This window comes from Podarcis erhardii, assembly GCF_964252035.2.
Source record: "Podarcis erhardii genome assembly, chromosome: 13".
Classification (NCBI taxonomy): domain Eukaryota; kingdom Metazoa; phylum Chordata; class Lepidosauria; order Squamata; family Lacertidae; genus Podarcis; species Podarcis erhardii.
In genome coordinates, this window is record NC_138502.1 from 17,619,691 (window position 1) to 17,645,582 (window position 25,892).

At 46.8% G+C, this 25,892-nt stretch overlaps 2 protein-coding genes and 2 long non-coding RNA genes across 5 annotated transcripts; 3 read left to right on the forward strand and 1 right to left on the reverse strand.

Annotated features, from left to right (window-relative positions):
* The first annotated feature begins 396 nt into the window (after nucleotides 1–396).
* LENG9 (leukocyte receptor cluster member 9) lies at nucleotides 397–5,259 on the forward strand. Its single transcript, XM_081837426.1, has 2 exons — nucleotides 397–531; nucleotides 2,299–5,259. The coding sequence occupies exon 2, from the start codon at nucleotides 2,319–2,321 to the stop codon at nucleotides 3,744–3,746; it is 1,428 nt and encodes a 475-aa protein (XP_081693552.1). The 5' UTR covers nucleotides 397–531; nucleotides 2,299–2,318; the 3' UTR covers nucleotides 3,747–5,259.
* LENG8 (leukocyte receptor cluster member 8) lies at nucleotides 4,858–24,794 on the reverse strand. Of its 2 annotated transcripts, none has more exons than XM_081837361.1 (15): nucleotides 24,317–24,794; nucleotides 20,901–21,078; nucleotides 20,232–20,351; nucleotides 19,576–19,689; nucleotides 18,646–18,928; nucleotides 17,276–17,426; nucleotides 15,558–15,743; nucleotides 14,978–15,325; nucleotides 14,290–14,418; nucleotides 13,835–14,123; nucleotides 12,844–12,945; nucleotides 11,253–11,321; nucleotides 10,002–10,131; nucleotides 9,153–9,360; nucleotides 4,858–6,634 (listed from the first exon to the last, which is right to left on the reverse strand). In XM_081837361.1, exons 1-15 carry the CDS (start codon nucleotides 24,352–24,354, stop codon nucleotides 6,472–6,474), a joined length of 2,508 nt encoding a protein of 835 aa, XP_081693487.1. In that variant the 5' UTR covers nucleotides 24,355–24,794; the 3' UTR covers nucleotides 4,858–6,471. The 2 variants fall into 2 exon arrangements, with proteins under 2 accessions (XP_081693487.1, XP_081693486.1); XM_081837360.1 differs by lacking the exon at nucleotides 24,317–24,794 and adding an exon at nucleotides 23,196–23,402.
* On the forward strand, nucleotides 6,634–7,671 carry LOC309327902. Its single transcript, XR_014150663.1, has 2 exons — nucleotides 6,634–6,941; nucleotides 7,205–7,671. It is a non-coding gene; the product is annotated as an uncharacterized lncRNA (long non-coding RNA).
* LOC309327909 lies at nucleotides 21,089–23,806 on the forward strand. The gene is made up of 3 exons (XR_014150671.1): nucleotides 21,089–22,492; nucleotides 23,162–23,236; nucleotides 23,641–23,806. It is a non-coding gene; the product is annotated as an uncharacterized lncRNA (long non-coding RNA).
* Nucleotides 24,795–25,892: the final 1,098 nt, after the last annotated feature.

The window sequence follows — 25,892 nt, forward strand, 5'->3', positions numbered from 1 at the left end:
AAGGCGATGCTGTTTTCTTTAAAAGCAAACAAATATACAGGAGGTGCCAGGCCTCAAACCGGTCTGGGAACACCACCTGCCGCTTTTGTGAAACCTTTTTATCCTGAGTGTGGGAATTGGGTGTAATTACTCAAGGCTGAAGAAATGGCACTCTGCCCATGCTCGGGGGCACCTTCCTTCCTTCTCCCCCCCCCCCTTGCCGCCTCCTCTGCGCGCCAAGCTCGAGTCCCAGCGCCAATTTAACCCCGGTGAAAGGATTCGAGCCTGCGCGGCGCGTCTTCAAAATAAAAAGCTAAGGGAGGAAAGCGTGCGGCCTTCGCCCTCTGCTGGCAGTAGGTGCAAATGGTTGCAGCACTTTGCAAAAAGAGAATGACAACAGAGAGGGATTGTGGGATCGCGAGCTTCCTTCTGTCCAGGAAGACAAGCCCGTTGCACGCGAGGAGGCGGCGGCGCGGAGCTGTTGCTCCTGGAAGCAGACTCGGGGAGTGGCACGCCCAGCCCACGAAGTCCCTGGAAGTCTGTCGGGCCACGGTAAGTGGTGTCTCGCCGCGTCCTTAACTCGCCTGCCCTTTCTTTCTTTCTTTCTCTTTTACTTAATGCTCAGAAGAGGGTCGATTTAGGAGCTGCGAGACCTGGGTTCTAATCCTCCCACTGGTCCATGAAACTCACCGGTTGACGCTGGGCCAGTCGGTGCCTGCCTGTCCTCCTAACCTCCCTCGCAGGGTTGTTGTGGGAATTAAGCGGGGGGGGGGGAGGACTTAGGTTGATCACCTTGAGCGCGTGGGAGGGAAAGGTGGGATGCGCAGGTAGTAAATAAACAACAACAGCGAGCCGCATGCTGAGTCGATACAGGAGGAGCTTCCCATAAATGCTTTGCTTCATTCCATTAAGAGAGCTTCCAGACGAACGGGGCATTAAGGTAGTGCGGGTTTTTTTAGTGCAAATGCCCTCCCACCAGATGTCAAGGAAATAAACAACAATCTGACTTTTAGAAGACATATGAAAGCAGCCCTGTTTAGGGAAGTTTTAAATGTTTGATGTTTTATCATGTTTTTAATATTCTGTTGGGAGCAGCACAGAGTGGCTGGGGAAAGCCAGCCAGATGTGTGGGGTATAAATAATAAATTATATTATTATATTATTATATTATTATATTATTATATTATTATATTATTATATTATTATTCTGACCCACCAATCTCAGTCTGACTTGAATTAGTTGACTCCACCTGTCACTGCTTTCCTTGCTTTCCACCCTACTAGCCTAAATGGACCCTGCTCTTCACCCGTGATCTCACACATTCCCGGTTTCTCTTTTCAATTCTGCCTGTTGCCAGCCACACGATTAACACACCTTGCTAGTATGTCTCAGGGCTGTTATTTTGCCCCTCCCTCTACTGTTACCATTCTGAGCATGCGCACAAGTGATTCTGTCCCTGTGCATCACATCTTTTCCTTTCTTTTAAACAACCACCACCGGTATTTTCCAGGAAGAGCACAAGAGCAAACATTACCCAACCACATGGAGTGGTTATCTTGTTTCACAATGGACAAGATCACCTCCACCAGCCGCATCTCTCATATTATATTGCTCTTTTATTTTGATACTAATTGTAAGTAAGCAGCTTTGGGGGGCATATCACTCTTGGTTGAATGTCAGCGTATAGATGTGATCATTAAGTATATATGTAATAAAATTTAAATCTGATCTAAGAGTCCACTGAACGCAAGGTTTTGTGGGTGAGCAGTGTTGCACCTCCTCTTGTTTTTGAAGCCTTACAGGCCCCTCCCCAGGTGTTGTTGTTTTAAGGTGGTTGTGGTGACTTTGAGGCAGAGAATCCCTTCCTGGTTCAAGCCCCTACATTTCATAAGATACAACTAAGGGAGAGAGATTGTTTTCCAGTTGCTACATCCTACAAAACCAATTGTCATCATCTTAGTTGATGTGTTTGACCACATTCCTTTCCCACCTAGTGTTCAAAGTTCACATGTATTTGCTCAGCCACCCACCTAACATGCCTGTAAATGCATGTCAATATTGCCTTCGTTGTGCTCACAGGTGCGGGTGGATTTAAACCAGACACTTCCTGGTTCATAATTCCAACTCTTCAGCAGCACCCTGTGCAAACTTGGTCCCTCATCTCACTCCCGTTTTTCAGGGACAGCATATCACTTCCCAGGCTCTGATTATTCCTTACAGCTACCCTCATGACCCACTATTGATATTGTCCCAGGAACAATGTGAGAACTGGTTACAGTAAAAATTGCGTCTTCTAAATAATTTTGTTTCTTCCACAGAGTGATTCCCATTTTTAGCTATGGCTGAATTGGTTCCCTCCCCTGAGGACTCTCCCACTGACCTCTGTTCGGATACCCCTGTGGAACCACTGGCAGCCCCCGATTCTCTTCCAACTGAGCAATCCCTTGCTGAGATCGACCTCCCTTGCCGCTTTTTCCTAGAAGGACGTTGCCGCTTTGGTTCCCGCTGCCGGAACAGTCACCCTGGTGACATGGGAGCTGCTCCTCGTTCAGAAGACGGTGGATCCAACCGCAGTCGTTCTCCACAAGGCAAGAAGCCCCCCATGAAGACTGCGGAGGATGTTATCTCTCGTCTCCTCTGGGACCCCCAGCTGCCTGCTGAACATTTTTCTATTGGTTACCTGGATCGGTTCTTGGGGGTATTGGAAGAGCCTTTTGCTGCTTTCTCCTGGGAGGACCTGGCTTCAGCCGGGCCTGGCGTGCTAGCTATCCCCAAACATAGGATCCACTATTTCAAATACAAGACTCGCATGGTGTGGGACAAAGTGAGCCGCACAGACAACGTCTTTGGGTCCACAGGAAGTGGGAGAACCATCTTGGAGGTGATGAAGGAAGTCGACGAGGCAGCCAGAACCACTGAGGGAAAGGTTCAGGACCATCCTTCAAATGGAGACAGAGAAAAGGGGGTGGGAGGTGTTGGACCAGGGGCAGCTAGAGGCAGCGGAGAAGAGGCGGTCAATGGTTCAGCCAGAGAAAAACAGGTGGCCGAGACAGTTGGCGGACAGGATGAGCTGGATAATTTGGATGCCTTCGGCATCACAAAGGAAAATGACCCAATAGTGGAAGAGGAGGAAAACACGGCTTTGCAGAGCAGGAAGGTGGGACACCTTCCGCATCGCAAACAGCGTCCCACCCATTTCATAGCTATCCAAGTCACCAGTCGAGAGACCTGGGAAGCTGTGAAACTCTTCCAAGGCGCCCTCTCTGAGGTTCAGCCAGACCTAGAAGAGTTCTATACCCCTTTGCCTACTCTGCACATCACACTGTGTCTGCTGCACTTAGATACCTCGGAACACATTTGCAAAGCTGTTACGGCACTCCAGGAACTGCAAGCCAACAGCCAGTGCCTGCTGCCCCCCGCCTTGCTTCTCTCCTTCCACAAGGTTGAAGCTTTCCATTCTCGTGTGCTTTACTTGTCACCAGCACCTACGCCTGGGCTGGGATCACTGGCCCGGACTTTGGAGGATGCCTTTAACAAGAAGGGTTTGGCAGTGATTCCTCCTCCAGACAAAGACAAGTTCCACTTGACCATGGTGAAGATCCCACGGGCAAAGGCAGATCTACGGTTGCCAGCAGATTCCTCATGGATTCCAACTATTAATGATTTAGGAACACAGGCTGTAGAGGCATTATGTTTGTGTGAGGTTGGAAAAGGTAGGCGGACTGATGGGTTTTACACCACAGTTCTGAAAATAGATCTATACTGAGGCAGGGGTGGCGTCTCTTGTTCTGCTGCTCGAGGCGAAACAGTAAGTTTTGCCATGCTGCTGCTACTGCTACCATGCACCCTTGATTTTGGGCAAGATTGTGTTGATTTCAGGCGAGATCTTACCTCAAATGGACAGGTTTTGTTCAAAATCTGTGCCAATGGCAATGGCACTTCTCTGCTCCTGGCAGAGGGCCAGATGGGACATGCACCTGAGGTAGCAGCACCACCCTGCCTTATGGCTGAGCTGCCTCTGCTGAGGCAATTGTTATCAAGCAGCAGGTAAGCATCTTTGCGGTCAAGATCCACTCTACAGAAGGGGGTATAACCCTGTAAATTGTATTATTGTGAACAGCAGGAACACAGCTAAGATGGTGAACTAGCCTTGAATAACCTGGGCTGGCTACCTACAGAAGGGATTTAAGAGGAAGGATACTATACTCATACTGCATTAAGCTATTTTGAGGCAACAGTAGGAACTATGGTGTCCTTTCCCCATTTATTCAGGCAAGGTACATCTGGTAGACTAGAGCATAAATACACTGGGGTACTGGGAGCTACAACTTCCATGTGAATGAGAACACCAAACTTGGACAACAGGGACACACAATAGGGAAGTGGCTTGGATGACATGGCGTTTTTCCTCCCTTAGGTAACAAAATGTAGCAAGACTTTTGAATGCAGATAAACTTGTTCTGACCATTAGTCATGACCAAGACCTTTTGAGAAGAAAGTCACTCAACTGTGCACTTTTAGCTGTACTGATTTCAATGGATGTTTGTCATGACTCAATGGCAAGGACTGCAGGCCACTGTCCCTCTACCGTGCCATGTAAGGAGGAAATCTGCAAACATTGCAGCTGACTAGCTCAGAAATGCTGTAGGCTCCTATGTTCCCCTAACAACCTCCTCCTCTCTCCCCTGTCCCAACACTTTGTGTGGTAGCTTTTGCAAGTCAGCAAAACTAAACACATCACACACCCCTTGCCTGTTACTTTCGGGGGGGGGGCAGATGAAAACAAGCTAGAGATTAATCTCCCTTTGCATGTGTTCTGTTCCTGTGTTTTGTTCCTAGAGACTGCCCCCCTGTTCAATTTTAGACACCAACACAGATTTTTGTTTTCAAAAATTTGCTTTAATCAGTTGGAAAAAGATTCAGAGGTTTCTGTAAAGGAAAAAGGAATCTTTGAAAAATCCAGCCCAAGCCAAAACATCCCAAAATTACACATGTTCAAAAATAAAAAGAGAAAGAAAAGAGGAATTAGAGCAAAGGAGAAAAGGAGAGAGGGTGGGGAAGGGATTATGAGAAGGCTAGAGACTAAGGGTGGGAAAGAAGGGGGAGAAAGAGAGAGAAATGGGGAAGGGAGAAAGACAATTGGACAATCTTTCAAAACTTTAAACAAAATTGAAACAATGTGAAGGGAGAAAAGTGGAAATGGGGTGGTGCATTTTCTGAGTTTACCTGTAAAGAACTGAGGACAGAGGGAGAAAAATAAATAAATCAATTAAAAAAAACTGAGCATGACAACTCCAGAACACAATAGAAAAGGAGGAGATTGCAAGGATCATCTTGTGTGTTGATTCAATTCCTCTGTGGTTCCTTCTTACTGCCTTGATTTGATTCTCTTTACGCCGCCACATCCACAATGAGGTGCAATTTACAAAGAAGTCTTTTGCATTCTCTGCACAGGAAAAAGTCACTGAAACTGGTAGGAAACACGCCAAGGCAGGCTTTGCTCTGCTCTTCCCCCTCAGGCTGGTTTTTTGATCGGCTGGAGAGGTGGCATCTCTCTTTCTCCCTCTCATGCTCTTTTGGAGCCAGGCCGTAGCTCGGAAGAGGAAAAAACTGAGACAGCGTTAGTTTTTGAGGAGCACAATGGAGAACACAAAATGCGCACACAAAACAACCTGGATTTTTCATCTTCAGAGAAAACCATCTGTTAAACTCATCATTATAAAAGTAGAAAAGCACAGATATTTTTTTTCCTCTTAGAAAACAAAGAGTTTTCCTAGCATTATTTACAACTTGTAGCTTCTGTACAAAATCATCATTCCACATATTTACACAAGGGAACCGTTAGTTCTCATGTACCGCTGACTTCTCAAGTGTTTTCCCAGGTGGAATCTAGATGAAATTACGCCTCTGTAAAGATACTTGTGTGGCTTTAGAAAAATCTGGACAAAGGGATCCCCTGTAGCTTAGGGAGAAATCATTCTAGCTTCCTGAACACTCTTGTGAGGGTGAAGGGACGGCAACACAAGGAGACAGCAGTTAATTCCGCATCTCCCAGTGATTCACTTAGAGATCCCTGTTTCTTTCCCCAACCCTTTATCTCAGCCATTTCTGACCAATGAGTGATGGGTGGGGTCTTGCAGCTATGGTCTCTCATGCATCTTGACACGAGGGGAAGAAAAAAACAGATGATCATAAACTGATGCTCACGTATTCCCCAGCACCTCCCTACCCCACTGCTGGCAAAAAACACAATCGTTAGACTGAACTCTCTGCTCTTCTCCGTTCCTGGTGGTCTCAGACGCCATCCGATGTCCTTGGATCTTACCCCTCTTCGCTCCGTGTGCGGCGTGGACAGCGGGAGAGGCGCAGCACAGCTAGGTTCCGGCATGCCCACAGCAGCCAACTGAATCTGGTTTTATATATGTATAAATATATATACATATGTACATAGGTTAAAAACGGGGCAGGGCGGGGAAGTGGGCCTTATACTTTCAGAAATTGGCCAGGACCGCCAAGCTCTGCTTGCAGTCAATCTTGGTGGCGTCGGGACTAGTATACACAAGGGACAGAGCTGCGAGGAAGGCTTGGCACTCCTCCTCGCTCTCGAAGGCCAGCTCTGACACAACGTAGGAGACTGGAAGCACCGGGCGGAAACTGAGGGAGATAAAAAGAGACACTGGTGAATGGGAAAAGGCAGCAGATGAAATCCAGGCTAAGACGACAAGCAGAATCCTGCCCCTAAGTATGCAATTAGTTACCGTTAGCTACCCTAGCAACGTGAAGAAACTGCACTTGAGAGCGTTTCGTATTTAAGCGCCTAACCCTCATGGTTGTTTTTAAGGAGAGTTTGAAAAGAAGGGGTCCATATGGGATGGGCTTTCTTTCAATGTGCTGCTTAATTTGTGAAGAGGAGACAAAGTTCAGCAGGCATGAAGTTGAGTGTGTGTACAGAATTATGAATGTTTCAGTTACAGATAGGTAGCCGTGTTGGTCTGCCATAGTCAAAACAAAAAATTCCTTCCAGTAGCACCTTAAAGACCAACTAAGTTAGTTCTACTTCTGAGTAATACCCCTCCCCACCTTCTCACTATATAGAAGGGTCTGGTGACTTCTCTTTCAGTGTATCTGAAGAAGTGTGCATGCACACGAAAGCTCATACCTAGAACTAACTTAGTTGGTCTTTAAGGTGCTACTGGAAGGAATTTTTTGTTCAGAATTATGAAGATATGCAATAACTGAGGCATTCTATCCTTGCTCAGAAGCACATTCAGGAGGCCTGCAGGTTATAGTAAGTCCTAAGCTATGAATGACAAACAAAAACTAAACCTACCCCTACACCCCAATGCAATGGTAATAAACATACAGAGAGGCAACTAACTACACCCAAGGCAGGGAGGAAAGAGTCATCCAGACTGTACTGGTAAATAAATAGCAAGTTAGTGATGAAGCGCCCACACATCCTGAAAATGCAGAATAGTCAGGACTGGCATTGGGCAGGTACTGGCTCTCCTCCAAGTGGAAGGAAAAGCTTAGAAAAATGTACACAGCTGTGCCTGTGGAGCAAGTGGGAGAAGAAACCCACTTCAGGGAACTCTCCTACAACAAAGTAGAATTGACTTTATATTGTACCAATTGTCAAAAGGGTGACATCGCAGAAAGAGATCTTGGGAAACGGGGTAGGAAAGAGTATGCTATGACAAAACATACTAATTAGCTGTTCTAAGGAATCCTATTAGTTGTTCACAACTTTGCACATAATTAAAATTTACTCCTTCAACTCCCTAAATATATATATATATGGACAAAGCAACTGCTCTACCCTCAAGTGCTGCACTGCATTTTTGCCCTCTTAGCATCTTTTACTAGGCACGGCCACCTTGTAAGTCCTCCATCTATTTTTGCTTCCTATCTTTTGGGTAAAGGTAAAGGTACCCCTGACTGTTAGGTCCAGTTGTGGACGATTCTGGAGTTGCGGCGCTCATCTCACTCTATAGGCCGAGGCAGCGGGCGTTTCTCTGCAGACAGCTTCTGGGTCATGTGGCCAGCATGACTAAGCCGCTTCTGGCAGACCAGAGCAGCGCACGGAAATGCTTTTTACTTTCCTGCTGCAGCGGTGCCCATTTATCTACTTGCCCTTTGACGTGCTTTTGAACTGATAGGTTGGCAGGAGCAGAGACTTAACAACGGGAGCTCCCCCGTCCTTCTGATTGGCAAGCTCTATGCTCAGTGATTTAGACCACAGCACCACTTCTGGACTAATGGGCAGTTACCACTACCACTAATTACCACCGTGCTTTGTAAGCTTTTGGACCTGACAACCATTTTATTAAATCCCTGTAGACAGAGACCCCCCTGGCACTTTAAAGGCTTGTGGCGTAAACTGAAGGAGCATGCAAAGCGTATGTGAGCAGATACCACCCATCTATGCAAGCCCTTTTTTCAGTGCAATGCACACTCAGATTTCCTTTCCTCTCAGGATGCAACAAGGCTGCATCCCACTCAAAGCAACAGTGTAGATAGATGGCATCCATGCTGAGATGCACAGCCAAGTGAGGCCCAGAGCTTCCAGTTCCAACAGCTCTCTTTATCTGAACCAGGGCAGGCACTGTGCCATGGGACAGTCCTATTCCTTACCCTGCCTCCATCCCTCTTCAGGTATGGGATGCAGCAGCAGCAACAAAAATAAAATCTCACAGGTTTGCTCCTGTAATTATTATTTCTTTCCCATACACCAATTTTGTTTTTTGTCTGGGGCAATGGCTCTTTATTGCTTCTTGCGCCCAAATAAAACCTCAATGCTGTATTTCCGGAATCAAGTAAAAATAAGATGAGCACTTCAGCTGTTAAATTTACTTAGATTTCTTAAGTGAATCCAAACAGCCCTAGTGGGTCCTCAACCTGGTCCGTGTTTCACAGCCAAACTGGTATTTAAAACCCAAGGGATCAATGGTGGCTTAAGCCATCTTCCTACTTACCTGTGAAGGACATGGCCCTCTAAGCTACAGTTGCAGAAACACAGCCCCCTTTTACCCGCCTCTAGCTACAGGGGACTTAAGTCTCCCTCTTTGCTCCACAAGGGAGTTGGGGCAGAGGGGAGAGGCAGGAGAAGGGTGCAAGTGTGAGTCATCTTCCCAGCCCTGACCCCAGGAGTGTCTGGTTTGACTTCACATACGTTTTGATCATGGCTTTGAGGGCTGTTTTCCTCTCTCGCTCAGCAAACTTGTCAATGAGGTAGCCGGACATGCAGGGTGCCTGGCGGTACAGGCAGAAGAAGCGGTGGTAATTGGACAGGGCCCAGGCAGCCCGCAAGGCGAGCGCATGTGCCACACAGGGGTCCGTTTTCATCTCTTTCGTCAAATACGCCAGCTCTGTAGTGATGTCTGGAGGGGAGAAAACAGAGTCATCAAGAATCATTCTCATGCTATAACCTTCCCTATTCTTTACGCCTACATTTAAGCTTGCTTGGCTTGGCACAGTCTATTAACACAGTTGGTCAAGAATTTAAGCTCTTCTTTCCCACTAGTCTGGAGCCTTTATTTGCTTTACAGTCTTTTGAAAGCAGGTCTAGCAATATGCTTGACATCTTTCTAGGACTGGCATTGATTGAAAGAACACTAGCCTTTGCAGGGGCAGGCTGTGGGAAAGAGAGGCGCAGGGGCTGGGAATTCTTTATGGGTCTCAGACTACAGTCCAATGTGTAGTGACTGCATCTTCCGCCTACAGGCACAGTGGCTACAAGGACACATTCACGGGCAAAATGCCACAAAAAAGGGATCCCCGAGTGCCAGAGGAACTCAGCAGACTAGCCTTGAACTACCAGAGACTCCTGCATCCACTTCCCCCCTTCAAGAAAAATGTGCTAAACAGCAATGCACAGGAATTGGTTTTCTAATTGCAATTTACAAGTAATATGGGCAGCCTCACCACAAAACTGATGCAGGGTCAATTCAGATTAAGCTATGACCATACAGGTCTTCCTCTCCACCCATGCACCCCTCCCTTCCCCAGCCCCAGCACTCACCCCCTGAGTTTTTTGTGAAAATGTAATAGAGGATGCGGTAAGCAGTGAATTCTCCAACATTCCCAGGGAGGTTCTCCGCATAGAGTGACTTCAGCTGTGTCTGGCACTGGTTGAACTCCTCATGGTCACCCTAGAGAAGATACTCCCATTATTATGGAACTGTTTCAAGTTGCCACACACCCCTCCCGCTCCTAGAGCCAGATACAAACTTAGCAATTTAGTACTCCAACCTCACCAAGCCAGAAAGGCTCTGTGCCTTCCCTGAATTAGCACTGTCCTCCTCCAGTGTAATGTGTGAATGGGCCCTTAATCCTCACAGGCTCTCATCTGTCTAGTGTAAGAGAGAGAAACTCTTTGTGTCACAAGGGCTACCTGCGTTGGGAACTCTCACACACCTGCACCTCCCTCCCTCAAGTTCTGTGTGCAGCAAGTTCTAGATATAATTCAGTTTACAAATATTTTATGAAACAAACTGGGAAACAATCAGTATGTGACAGGTGAAGGAGATAGGAAAAAGGCAGAGGATAGGCCAGGAGTTATAATGTTTTTGGGCTCTTGGGCACATCTGCAAACTGGAGACTGCCGTGGGCACCCCACCTGCACAACCTTTCTCCTTTCCCCAGCTGCAAACCCCCAACTGCCCCCTGCCCCACAATTCTATGTGAAAAAGGCTTCCATTGGCTCACTAAGGCTTCTTTCAAACCTGATTTTGGGGTGAGGGAGCAGAGGACAGGACCCTGTGGGTGCCAGAGAAGGTCTCTGAGGCTACATGTGTAATCATGAGCACTATGCTGGCAACACATTAACTAGGAGAACAAGGCACCTATGTCCTTCCCCAAGGCATCTTCTTGTTTTTAAATAGGTGCAAGAAACTCTTCAAGGTTACAAAGTGACGTACACTTTCCCCCCCTTACTAAGCTGCAAAAGAAAAAGCAGGGATTCTCCAGTTTGAGAATACCTTGGCGCAACTGACAGAGTGTTAGCCACTATAGCTCTTCTCTACTGAAAAGGGCAAGCAACACATTTCCTGGGACATGGTCTGAAGAAATGCCTTGAAGCAATATTGTTGAAGCTTCAACCTAAAGGTTATGTACATGGTTCTCCCACCTTTTCTCCTCATAGCAACCCTGTGAGGTAGGCTAAGCTACAAGACGGTGGTTGGCCCAAGATGACCCAGTGAACTTCATGACTGAGGAAGGATCTGAACCTGGATCTCCCCCGTTCTAGCTGTGACATCCCATTGGCTCTTACCTTCTCCAGTGCTATCCTGGCATGGGTTTCATAGACCTCCACAGTGAATTCTGTACGAATTCCCTGAACCTGAGCAGGGCAAGAGAGAGGGTTAGCAAGCAGTTATAGGTCAGTAAGTATTTACATATTCATCAATGGCTGAATTCCTTTCTGTTTTCCCACAGTGAAAGGAAAGATTGGAATATACGTGGATAAATGAAGTGCAGGCTGCTTCTGAAGCTATCAGGTTTAGGAGACATGTCTCAGCCTCCTGCAATGGGTGGAAAGACTTTGTTGGCCATGCATAAAATGCTCTTGTAACACTGCCCCTTGGCAAATAGAAGTTTCTACAAGGCATTGATGCCAACCTGATTTTCCCTTCCTTGTTCTTGATGATTCACGGATACAGGCAGTAACCAAACCAGAAGCAGAAATTACAAAGTAAGAGCATGAAAGTGTTCTGATAACTCAAAGGAAGCAAGCCAAGGAGGCGGCTCGAAAGCCCAGGTATTTTAAGCCAACACAAAAGATAACATAGGTAATCTGTTACCTCCTGCTGACAAATCTAATACGGCTCCCCCAAATTTATCTCCTTCACTCCCCACCCCCAAAAGTAACCAGCAACCCATGTTAGAACTTGGAAAGCTACAAAAGCTACATTAAACAAAAAAGTTGGACCTTTTTGGACTAGCTTTACCCTACTGTTGATGCCACCTGCTACTGTGGATGCAAGGCCCTTAGGTGAAAGCAGCTCCCACAGGATTATAGAAAGCGGCAGGCCTGTGTCACCTTGGGGGGCTTCCAGAGTGGCACTTGGAGTTCACCTTGGCTGTTCACATAGCTTCAAACAGCTGTTTCCTTTCTTAGTACTTAATAACGAGAAAACAGCCTATGGCAGAAGGCTAACATGAATAAATTGCTATTAGCTGTTGCTCCACCTATATTATGTCAGAGCTGCTCAACCCATAAAGTAACACAGCAGTTCACAAAGGGCACATGGCTTAAAAGCCACAGGTACACAAAAAGTTGCCTAATTTAAGTGTTCCTTACACAAGTAAAGGTATGGCCAAGTACGGAACCAGGGAAAACACTCATAAACATTGAACTGCAGAAATACAGCTTGTCTTGCACAGAATTGGGTTGACCTCTGTGACTTGCATAAATTGCACACTTCCAAGGCCCTGAAGCAACAGTCCAGCTATTTGCAGAAAGCTGCTCTTTTCACCTCTGGTTTCAGATAATTTCACTAAAAATCTCATTGCCAGCACTTCCAGATCTAGTTTTATAAAAAAGAGTAGAATCTCAGGACACCAAACTGTATTTGGTACCAGGTTTTATGCTTGCACCAAAAAACAAAAACAAACAAACAAACAAAAAACACCACCCCACAAAAAACCTACAAATACGCATGTACTAATCAGGAGACATGGCACCCATTATGGAGAATTCAAATGCACCAATTCCCTTGCCAAAATAACTGGTAATTACAAGTTCTGTTGGCAAGAAGCAAGTCAACAGATGAAGATCTCTTGCCTGGTCAAGTCTATTACAGTCACGGCAAAGCCCTCCACCCTCACCACCTCCTGCCATTCAGTGCCTCAAGAAAGCTTACAGTGAGATCTTGCCGTATGGATTTCATCTGTTCACAAGCATAGGCATAATCTTGCTTCTCTTTCCAGTGAGATTTCACCATGGTCAATGATTTTTTAAGCACCTGGGAGAAAAATAAAATAAAAGGTTAAGTTAAAGAGACTTCTGCCAAGCATTAGCTGACAAAGCTGCTCAGCCTTGGAGAAACACCTTTGGAATAGGAGCGCGTAGGATGCTGAGTGGTGGCTGGGTGAGAAAGCAATGGCAATTGCTACCAGGGCTGCAGCACCTGGCATCACTGAGTTTTAATAAAGGGTTTCCACCCTTCCCAGGCCAGCATGCTTGTTTATTATAGCACTTTTATTTCGCAATTTCCATTCAAAATTAATAACCATCATAATCAAGGGAGCTATCGGTAAACACAGTTCCTATTCAATAAAACAGTACTTTGCTCCTTACAAAAATATGTGCACCCTGGTCAGTCTGATCCTGCCATCATTATGTTCTATGTTTTCATTTGCCACTCAGGAGCCATATAGGTTCCAGCTGGTTTACCCCCCAGTGGGACCAGTGTACTCTCTTTTCCTTATGCGTGTGAATGAGGTCTTGCTCTTTCCTCCTCCTCCGGCTGGCAAACCCTCCTTTCCTGGGGTTTTGGATGTATGCACCTCCCTCTTTCTCACCCACCCCCCTTGCTTGGATGTCTTTTTAACACTGATAAGAGTTGATAACTTTCTTTGGTCTGTGGGCACCTGTACCATATACATACACATCACAAACTACTCTATTAGCTAAAAATAAAATAAAATGCTTCTTCTACGCCTAATTTTAGCAGGGGGAGGAGCCCCTATGGGCACCAGGAAAAGCTTCCACAGGTACAACAGCTGCCCCATATCATTTTATCAGTGGCCGTTGCCCAGAAACAAACACAGAAAGGTAGTATGTCCAGGTGGAAAAGCAGGAAGACACAAGGTAAGCTCTTGGATAAGACTCCACTGCCTAGGGTTACTCACAGACACAGGCCGGACAGTAGAGGGGTCCGGTGCACAAGTGAGACGCAGGTAATGTTTGGTGATCTCCTGGCAGGTGCCCACAATTTTCAGTTCGTTCCAGTCGAGTCCATCAGAGCCAGTGCTGTCAAGGCTATTGATCTGCAAAATGAGGGGCTCCAGCCGCAGTTTTTTGAAAAGGCTCGCATGCTGGAAGCGGGCTGCCCGCCGCTCCTTCTTGAACTCTTTCTCAGGATCTTCATAGTCCATGGTGTTGCGCTTCCGGTTGCGCTTGGAAGGGCCCTGATCATGCCTGCAGAGACCAAAATGAAAGGGTCACCCCGATGCTATTTCATGGGAAATACCCAGGTCCTCTGTGGATCAGAGAGAACATGGTAACCCCTCACAGCTAATCTAAAAATCACACGCAAGCAGCTAGTGAATATGCTGAACTTTGGTTTTCCACCCAGCCAACCTACCTTTTCCCTCGCTGAGCTCTCATCCTGCCTCGTTCCATGTGGCCTCCGCGACCCCGGTTCTTCTGGGTGTTCCTGCGGCCACCCAAGCGACACTCAGCGCCTGAATAGGAACTGTCTGAATCAGAATCACTATTTTGAGAGAGGGAGAAGGAAAGTTAATGTGTTTCATCTCTTAACTCTTCTATGCAAGTCAAGGTCCTAAATTGTAATCAGCTTCATGTTACACCTGCCCCACTAGCTCTTGCGAACCTTAAGGCTGTTTGTACAATCATAAAATAACCTGGTTTACAAATTAGCCGAACTAATTTTCCTTTTAAATTTTCTAGCTCTTACACCGAATACAATTCTGTTGATGTTCAGTATATGCCACTTAACCAACACACCCCTTAATGACCTGGTGCAAACTAAGAAGAGTTTAGAGTTGATATCCAGTTTTATCACTACCCGAAGGAGTCTCAAAGTGGCTAACATTCTCCTTTCCCTTCCTCCCCCACAACACTCTGTGAGGTGAGTGGGGCTGAGAGACTTCAGAGAAGTGTGACTAGCCCAAGGTCACCCAGCAGCTGCATGTGGAGGAGCGGAGATGCAAACCCGGTTCCCCAGATCACAAGACTACCGCTCTTAACCACTACACCACACTGGCTCTCTAGGAGACAGTCTCTGTTCCCATTTTGCTTCTTTTACTTACCTCCGTCGGAAGTGGCGGCTGGGAGACCGTGACGAGGAACGTGACCTGGAACGTGAATCAACACTTGAGGATGAACTGTTATCCTTCATGAAGACATTGCGATTTCCAAACTTGGTGGGAAAGCCATTTCCGCGAGTCCGACCAGCCCCCGTTCCCCCTCCACCTCCTCCACGCTGTGGCTGAGAGTTGCCACCAGCACTTCGCTGCTGCTGCTGCACCTGATGTTGCTGCTGCTGCTGCTGCTGGGAAAGGCTGGACTGCATGGAGTTCCGTGGTGAGTGGAGAGAAGACACCTCCCAGCGCTGCTGTTTCTTCTTGGGACTTTCAGCCATGCTGTCTCGGCCCAAGCTGCAGAGAAAGCATGGGACTGATAAGTGCTCTGGATGCAATCAAATATTTACCCACATGCGCCTTTCAAGGAAAATCTTCCATGAAAAACCATGGCCCCCAACATGCCTCTCTCCAAACACCCTGGATCTCACTCAGAATAGCAAGGACAGCAAAACTAGCAACTAAGATCAGTGCTCCCAAGTCTGAAATCAGAAATCCTATGTAACATGCCTGGCCTTGCAGCTCTTACCCTGGAAGTGGCTCTCTGCTCCAGTCAATTGTATAGGCAGTGCCATCTTGCAGCCTGGCTTGTAGAACTTCCTTGAGCAGCTTCTCAGTGCGGTCCTTGTCCTCTTCCGACTCGCAGGCAGTGAAGCAGCGTTGGACGTACTCCTTCATGTCTGGTGGCCAGTCTTCTGGCTTCCCCGTTGAAGAACTGCAAGAAAAATTTTATTTATATTTCAAGGCTCCAGTAACATATTCTCAGTCATGCTAAGCCCTTTATTTAGGCCTTCAGTACACTTTGAAGGCTTTTGCCATGTTTAAGTAGGAAGCAGAGAAAAAGCAAAAGTTTTGGGAAAACACCATCTTATTTATTATATACCTTCAGACTACGTCTAACTGTGTTAGGCTGGCAAACATAGCAGCAAACAGCATTCAGAAACAGAAAGAAACCCTTCACCAAGACTCATGCCACTCTTCAGGGTATGGCCTCTCTGAAGCCTTACCAACACGGTCCAAAGTTTTTATGAAAGAGACTAATATATATTGCATGGTAATTTCTTCTGAGCCAAACTTGTTTTGAAATTCACTGAACTTAGCTCTTTCAACACTATCTCACCAACAGTTTGAAGGCCACATCTTCCTATGAATGCATCAGCTGGAACTGGACCAACCTCCAGAAAGAAATGAATGTTCTAGAGGCTTCAGCAATGAAACACAAAAAGCCTTTAAGCAATCTTCTCATTTAGTACTGAAAGGTGCTAGCTAGCTGCAAAGAACACCTGGCTACAGAGCATGCCTGGAGTGCTTCTCAATGAGGAAGGAGGCAGTGGCAGCTAGAACTTAGTTGGGGCTCTCAAGGAAGGACAGAAGTAGGCTCAGTGAGGGGAAGGGCGTGGGGAGAAAGTACAGCAAGCCAGAATGAGAGGCCTAGTCACCAGTGTTTCCCAACCTTGGGCCTCCAGATGTTTTTGGCCTACAACTCCCATCATCCCTAGCTAGCAAGACCAGTGGTCAGGGATGATGGGAATTGTAGTTCAAAAACAGCTGGAGGCCCAAGGTTGGGAAACACTGGCCTAGTGGGCTGCATTCAGGCTGCAGACCAGAGATTCCCATCTTTGCATGTACACCTCTGTGCTGTGAGAACACAGATTTGAGACTGAGATACTATAGTGAAAGTCCAAGAGCAGCGATGGCCAAGCAAAAGGCAGCACTGCTCCCAGGCTTCCCTCCTAGCATAATGGCATCATAATTGGTGAAATGGGGACCAGATATGACCATGATGTGGAAATCTCTGGTATATTTAATAATCTGGGCTGGATTGAAGTGAACAGATACAATGTAAGTAAGGTGCTTCATTTCTACAGGCTGAACATCAACTGCTGTTCTGAATCAGAAACCTTGGGTTACAAGAAACTCAGCAGTGCATAATCTTAATTATAGTGGCAGCAAGAATGTGTGCTCCCAGAAACCCCACAATGAAACCAAGAAACAAGGTGCTTTCCAGCCTCTTCCTAGAACTAGAAGGCTAGAAACGTGCAAAAACGAAGTGAAGTATTCCCAGGAATATGTAACAATCACTGATACTAAACCCACCCACCCCACACAGAAAGCACAGCCACAGGCAAGGGGATTTCTGCAACCTAGAGATTTGCTTGCCACCATCCCAGTTTCCTTCCCCTTACTAGAAATGTGAGAGCCTACCACCCAAACATAAATATGAAAAACTGAGGAACTTGTGCACACCTGTGATTGTGGCGTTTCTCAGAATTCTGCTGGGAACCAAAGTTGCTGTGTTGTTGTTGCTGCTGTTGCTCTGAGGAGTTGAAGTTCTGATTTGTTACCACAAAGGGGCGTTTTGGTAGGTTGAATTTCAGACCACCAGACCCAGGTGCTTCTGTTGGGAAAGAGAGGGGTTTTGTGGTGATTCTTTTTTGGAATTTGGCCTTCAGCCTCCTCCAGGCACAGACTTAAAATGCCACAAGGGAGACACTTATTGGTTACTGTGGCCACAGACAGTAAGTGGTACCATTCATCTCTGTAAAACTAGAGAGAAACAGCAGTTCCTTTGAGTGAAAGCACAGCAATAAAGGAGTATTTTAACTATTTGGAAATGCAGCAAGCACTCCAACTAGTCAGGACTGGATGCCAGGTCTTTTATAAGAAAAAAGAAATCTCTTTCCCATTGAAATCAGTGAGACAAGAGTAAAGACAAAGCTAACTTACTGCATCAAACACCTAAGTGCAACTATCTCAATTTTGATCGAATGAGCTTTTTGGGTGACTGGGAAGGGCTTCAACTTGCCCAAGGGGGTTCCCGATCTTGCTGATTCTCCCCTCCAAGCTCCCTCATGTCATTAACCATGCGGGTCTAGAAGGCTCCCAACTCAAAAGAGCAGCTTTTTGGAGGATTCAAGGGGCTGCAGTAGGAAATCCACACTGCACAAGAACCAGTGTGCTGTAGTGGTTTAAAAAAGTGTTGGAATAAGACAGGAGACAGCCTAGATTCAAATCCCTATGAAGATCACTGGGTGACCTTGGGCCAGTCACCGTCTTCCAGCCTAACCTATCTCACAGGGTTGCTTGGGGGGGGGGGACAGGAAGAGGGAGAACCATTTTCATCACTCTCAGCTCCTTGGAGGAAAGGTGGTATGTAACAATATGCATGCATGCAGAAAAGAAGCTGCTTGTTTCTCTCAAGAGTCCAAGCCCATATATTAAAACTTTACTAAAATGGTATCAACAGTTCACAATTCTTGGCTGGATTCAGTGGCTTCTAGTACCATTTCAAGCAATTGACAAGGCTTGACTTTCTTAGCTTTCGTTAGGCTTTTCCATAAGGGGCACCCACCACCCAGCAAAGAGCAGCAGTGGTCGGCATCCACATGTCTGCAGCATCCTCTCTTCCCTCAACCTATGATGTGAGTCTGGTGATAGTGTTTTCCCCCCCTCTAGCGCAGGGGTTGCCAAAAACACTCTAAAAGTTGTGGACCAGAACTTCTGTCAGCCCCACTTAGCGGAGCCAGGGGTCTGGGATGGTGGAAGCAGCCTTCCAAAGCATCTGCAGGGCATCATGTTTGCTGCTGCTGCTACTGCCCTGGCCCTTAGAAACTCACGCTTCATGCGGTTCCACAGCTGGTGTCCTTTCTTGGGCTTGGCGGCATCCTGGTAGGAATGCTGCTGCTGGTTGTACTGGTTTGATGACTGGTTTTGCTGGCAGTGTGGCCCTCCAGGAGGCCCCCCCTGTTGCTGCTGCCCCCCAGAGCCCATGGGATGGTTGCTATGTTGTGAAGGATGGCTGGGGTGTTGCATAGGGGACTGCGGGGGATTGGGGACTTGCATCTGTTGCTGTTGGCCTGGGTAGGACATCCCTCCATCTTCCATGCCTGGGACTGGAGGCTGAGAGAAAAAGACGATTGGCACCATCACATTCTCTGGAAGCCACATTCATGGACAGTAAACATTAAGGCCTCAAATCAGGCGGGAGTCAAATACACGATGGCTTCACACTTCTGCCTGAAAACCTAGAACCCCGGCCTCCCTTTTTCCATCGCCTCTCAGAACTGGGAAGGAAAGTCAGAATCTGCTTTGAGCCCCTGGCTGCACAGAATTGTTTCTATGTGCTGTATTTCTTTTGCATCACACCCCACTCATTAACTACCATCACCTCAAACTTCTGAAGCAAGAATTTGAAACACCAAAAAACCCAAGTCATACAGTCAAACTGCACAGCACAATACAGAGCTGGCCTTGCCCACATCCATGGTAGCATCACACCCAAAAGAATTTGTCTGAGTCAGACAAGTTTGGCTAGACATATGGGAAGGCAAGGAAATAAAGCTCATTTCCTCCTGCTGCCTTTAATACAGGCAACACCCTCTTTTCCAGAGAAGCTGTTTACTATTGGCAGCGAAAGAACAGATCACCCAACAGCCTTTCTGTAATCCACCAAGCCCTCTTCAGCTAAAATAGCTCTTTACAGTAAGAGATAAGACAGTATTTGGAGAAATTACTTAGGGGGAAACTACAGTTTAGGTATTCATTACCTGGTTCATGTTTCCCTGATGCTGTCCAGGAACTGGTGGTTGCTGGGATGCTGTGGAAGAGTAAGAACCTGGAACACCATATTGTCCAGGAGAGCCATACCCAGGGTAGACATTCTGTAGGAGGGCAAGCCATGGAATCATATCAGAAGAGACATATTCAGCATAAGAAGGCACTTCACATGCAATATAAAAGTTGGCCACTTCCCCATGCCTTCTATACAGCAGTTCATAGTGGTGGCCAGAATCTCACTTGACTGAACAAAGGGCTTTTTTTCTTGCTCTGCCTTCTCTGCCCTCCAAAACCAAAGGGTTTCACTCAACAAGCTTTCTATCCATGTTGACATCCAAAGACCTCTTTGCTTCAATATTGCTTTGAAACTGCAGAAATAAACAGCTCCAGCAGCAAGTTATGCTTCTGTGGCACACCTTCTCTGCAGTTTGCTTTGCGATTACCCTGTTGATATGGTACAGGATGGAGGGAGGGCATAGGTGAAGCCCAACTGATGCGGTGGGGACTGCCTTCCCTTCCTGCCCTCCCCCACCTTCCGAAATTCTAGGATCCCTGCTGCCGATGTCTCTCAACTGAAGAAATGGAGTTACAATGAACAGGCGTCCTGGGAGGGAGCTTAGGAGGCCGGCCAGCTGCTGTTACTTACCATAGGGTAATAGTAATTATAGGGGTAGAGGTAGTTGTACTGCTGGTACCACTGGTAGTATTGCTGCTGTTGCTGCTGCTGCTGTTGCTGCTGCAAGGATTCTCCTTGTTGGGCTGCATACTATAGAAGAAAAGAGCACAAATGTATATCATAAAAGGATGCTCGCGAATTTGTTTGACCTTGTTGACATAGGAGCTAGGCTAGCTGTCCAATCACTCCAGGATCTTACTACCTTAGTTTCAGAATGACAGATTTGGTTATGTGTGTGTCTGTCTGTTCAGTAATACAATCATGCTACCCAGGCATCCAAAGTCCCAATAATGCAGACACCAAATCTGTCCCAGAAAGCTGAGGCTCCTGGCCTAGTCTACATCCTCCCCAAATCAAGAAGAATCTGTTCTTCACACTATGGAAGACATACCAACAAAACGCTCGTAGCATTCATGCTCATTTCCATGCAGTTACTGTATACTGTAGGCTATGGAGCCTTGGCCAAAGCCTCCCCTTTGGCTTCTGGGCAGAGTTCCAGCTAGCAAGTTAAGATTACATTTCCAAAGGTTTGTCAAAAGCAGACTTGCACACTATGAAAACTGGCAAAGAATTCTGCAGCCTCTTGGATTACTCCAAGATGCCTTTCCAGGCAGCTGAAGAAATATTGAACCTTCTTACCTGTGCATTAGCCTGTCCATTGGTGGCACCTTTGTTATTGCCAGAGGCAGCAGCAGCACTGGCCTTACTAATGCTAGCTAGTGCTTGACGGGCCTTCTCCCATTCAGGGTTCTCATGCATGGGGCCTTCCATTCCATTCTCTCTGCTGCTCCCGTTGCCCAGATTGTACTGGGGAGCCCTACAAGGTGACATATTGGGATGAAAGATTACTGAATTCCAGGCTCAGTTATTACACAGCCCATTATTATTATTATTATTAAAAAAACATTTAATTGAGCAGTGTTTTCAGTTTCTATGTTTGCCATTCCTTGATCATTCTTCTAAATTTACAGGAGTGAACGCTCAAGGTGACCCAGTGAGCCAGTATTTGAACCCAGATCCAAATCCTCTCAATATTCACAGCTAGAGAGTCTCACATAAGTAAATTATACTAGGTTCATGTCACAGTACTACCTTATAAGCTATTCCTTTACAGCTAAAGCATCTGAAACCATTCAATTGATCAGCATCCAGAAGGTGTGACCAGGATGCTCGTGGCACATTGCCATCAATCAGAAGCATCAACACTGAAGTTTAAGGCCTTCTAGATCCAGGATGGGGGAACCTGTGGCACTCCATTTGTTGTCAAACTCCCAATTCCCACCAGCCCCAGCCAGCATAACCAATAGTTAAGGATGACAGTAGTTGTGGCCCAGATATGGAGGCTAAAAAGGCTCCCCTTTGTGTTCAAAACTCTCAGTAATTTAGACCAAGGCTGACTAAGCCCTTTCAAATCAACAGCAGCTAAAGGGCCCTGGCAACAGAAGGCACCACATGCAGCCAGGTAAGCTGACTCACAAGGCCAATAGAGGCCCTTTGTGACATCAGACCAGTTCAAGGACTGAAGCAGCAAATGCAGAAAAAACAGACACTGGAGGACAGCTGTTTCCTCCCTTCTGAAAGCCTTGTGCCCCCCCCCCCACCTCTTGGATTTGAGACAATTTATATCCTAATCTGAACCAGGATTACTTGTAAATAATCACTATGCAAGATCAGGCAAAGTCTTTGTTTTATTTTCAGGACAACACTCAACTCAACATTGAAATGAGCTCCATAAAAGCTACTAGCCTGCAATCTCATATTTCTATGTTGACCATCTGTAGCCTACGCACAAACACACCAGGTTTTGTGTCCTTCTACTTGGTTCCCTTGAGACCACTCTTGCTCCCCAAAGTAAGGCTGGGCATTTGATCAGTCCAAAAAGATCCAGGTGAACTGATTGGTGAAGTATTTGCAAAAAATGGGCATATATTTTTTAAACATTAACTGTATTAGAACAAAAAAACCTTAAATTGTCCATAAAATTGGCATGTATACTAATTACAGAAACAAATTAGTTAATAGGTTATTGTTCCACAATAAGTGTGTACAAGTTTCTAGACTCTAGACCTCTCTCACACAGGAGCTTGACAGAGCAGACAGCCAATCACACAAAATAGGCAGACTCTGCTACAATCAAGTTGAAATTACTGGTGATCCAAGGGTGCTACCTTTGCCAGTGATGACTAAGTTCCTGTTTGAAGATGGCTACACTTATGGGAGATTAAACATGGGTAAGCTCCCTCACTCCCGGGCTTTGCTAATAGGTGACACAATAATAAAAGGTGATTCCTACATAGTGCCAACTTAGGCTTTATCTGACTGATCAAATAATTGGTTGCCAACAGACAACAACCAACTATTTGACTGGTAATCCTAGCAACAGGGCAAGTTGCTGTGAAGCTTGCCTTAAACCATGTTTTTTCCTGCTCAAAACCACTACTAGATCTTTTTTCATTTAGAAAGTGGGTGGCTAACCTATGGTCTTCCAGATGTTGCTGAACTTCAACTCTAAACCAACATGACCAATAGTAAGAGACGATGGAAGCTGTAGTCCAGCAACAGTTTGGGAGACAAGCTTTGACTCCAAAGTAGAATAAAACAAGACAGCTTTTCTGCTGTTGGTTTGTTTATTTGTTTGTTTGCATTTGACTTTCAATCATTTCTAAATTTGTTAGATGCTCTGAAGGCCCACAGGCACAAAAAGTAGTCTAGAAATACTTAAAGAAAACATTCATTTAGCACAGGAATTTATATGCTGCTCTATAACCAAGTTCTCAAGAATAGTTAAAACAACGATTAAAAGGAAAGAAAACACAAACAACTCAAGAACAGAACTTGTCCCAAAAACGTAAAGAACCTTAATGAAAATGATAACAAAGTGGTTTTTTTTATTGCCCCAGGGACAACTTTCTGCAGAGGAAATGCAACACTCACCCACATTTGATGACTAAAGGAAAAGCAGAGGCCTGAAAAAGGTAAGTACTATACATTTGACACTCTGGTCTCACTTTCATTCCTCCTGTCCTGTTATAGTCAACTCTGCAAGACCAGCAGACTTGTGAAATCATTGCCATTATGATGTCACAAGGTGAAATTATGATCTCAATGACCAAAGTCTCAAAAGCATGTTTAGTTTGGGATGTGTCCTAAATACAACTCTACTGCTGGCCACTGGTCCTATCTCTTCTTAACATCCACATTTCCCCTGTGAGAAATCAGCAGGCAGTTACCATAAAATTTGTCAAAACATCTATGCCAAATGCATCTCTTCTGCACTGGCTAGCCAACAAATTTGGTACACAGTATTTGGGTTTCACTTCAATTTTCTATTATGTGACACATAATTTTGTGGGATTAAACTTGATTTCTCATTCTGCAGAACCAGGGCCAGCAATCTTGAGCCAAGACCTCAGACTTTACCTTCATCCAGAAAGCTGTTATAGCTGTAAGCTTTCATCTGCGAGAGACCTAACCCCTTCTGAGCTCTGATCAGTATCTCTTCTTTCCTCCACAAGCCTATCCAGCCACATAAAAACTGATCTCAATTTGCTCCTCCACCTGATGTTTGAACCTATAATACAGCCTTACATTGAACCAGACCACTGACCCGTCAAGCTCAGTGCTAACTAGCAGTGGCACTCAGAGGTATCCAGCAGGGGTCTTCCCTAGTCCTCCTAAGATTTGGGGGGGGGGGGAGAGAAGGTAAATTCTTTTCTGGGTTTGAATTTTAGGCACATGGAATTTCAGTGTTAGAAACAAATGTATTTCCTTAGTCACACTCATCTGGTGAGTTGATATCATTTAACAGCAACAAATTCCTAGCCCTTTTAGGTTATGAGAGATAACAGCTTGTGTTACAGCCTGGAAAAGCTGGCTTCGTATTATTCCTGCCACACAGCAACATTGTTATGAGCATAGAATGAGGAAGCAAATGCAGATCAGGTTACCAGAAGTACAGCGGACAACCTTCTGCATTTTAAAACCACTCTGCGCATCCCAAATTCCTCCTTTAATGACACCCCACCGACCAAGTTGAAATAAACCGCTGCAATCACCATTCCGAGGCACGCTGGTCGCCTAGATTGGCAGCCATCCTCAGGTCCGTGGAACCGGCAGCCGAAACCAATCCTTCCCCCGGCGACCTTCTGTTGGAGCGACTGCCCGCCCCCTTTTCTTCTTCTTCTTTTCCACAAGTAGAGGCCAAACAAAGGAAGTTAACTGGGCGAGATGAACATCCCGCTCGAGGCACCGCCGCCACCTGGGGACGCCCCTTGGGCACCCTCGACGCCCACTTCTAGGGCGCCCAGGACAGGGCGAGAGGAGGGGGCAAGGAATGAGGCTCCCGAAATGCCAAAATCCTCAAGAGTGAAAGGTCAGGGGATCTGCCTCTGAAGCCCCCTCCCAGTAACAGGAGCTGTGATCTGCAGAGGCGCCCTGCCGCCTCAACCCCGGGGTCTAATATCCTGTGTACCCCCCGGCTGTTTTTTAAAAACAGTACCCCAAGTGAAGAGTATTTTCTCTCCTACCCCGCCCCACCCAAGTCTCCACCAACGCCCCCTCCTTTCCCTGGCGAAGGAGACCCCCTGCCCTTGTGTCCCCTCCCACGGCCAACTGGCAGTCCCCCTCCCGGCCTGCCCACCGCAGGCCAACCTCGTTCTCCCCGACTCCGCTCGGCCTCGTCCTGCCTCCCTCAGTCGGCCGCTTCTTCCCTCATCCGGGTCTCGCCCCCTCCCCCCCTTCCTCTCTCCCCTCAGCCTAACAGGGCGGAGGGAAATATAAAGGGTGGAAGCGGCTCTCTCGGCCTCGCCGCAGCTGTGGTGGCGACGGGGGGCGGCTTTTCGGGGGTTTTTGTTGTCGTCGTTGTTCTCCTTCCGGCGCCGCAGCGAGAAGCGGGAAGCGCTGCAAAGCCGTTGGGTCTCCGCGCTGGCAAAAAAGCCGGAGAAGGAGCCTCTCGTTTTTCCAAAATGGCGCCCGCCGCCTCCTCCGTCTCCGTCTCCTACTCCGTCTGCCTTTTCTTCCTTCCGGCGGCCAAGCAGGAAGAGGCGGGGAGGGAGCAAGAGGCGTTCGACGCTTCGTCCTGTCAGTCAAAAGTCTTCTTGCGGCGCTGAGGGGAGGAGGTCTGCGCAAGTCCGGTAGGAGGGAGGCACGGGCACCGCTTCTTGGCTCTGCGCCCGGGGTTCGAATCCCCGCCTCTCCTCCGCAACTGTTGGTAGGTCAAAGTGTGCCAAGTAGGTACTGCCCCTGAGACGACGAATGGGATCAAAATGGAAACATGCAGGATCGCTAATAGACATTAAAATGGTTTTAGACTCTAGAGGCCATTGGACTTCAACTCCCATCAACCCCATCCAGCATAGCCAATAGTAGGGGATGATGGGAGTTTGAGTCCACATCTGGAGGGCAACAGCTTCCCCCTTCCTGTTTTAGTGCTCGCTCTTTGAAGAAAATTCTGATGTTGGGTACGATTGAGGGCACAAGGAGAAGGGGATGACAGAGGACGAGATGGTTGGACAGTGTTATAGAAGCAACCAACATGTATTTGACGAAACTGGGGGAGGCAGTTGAAGACAGGGGTGCCTGGCCTGCTCTGGTCCACGGGGTCACGAAGAGTCGGACACGACTAATCAACTA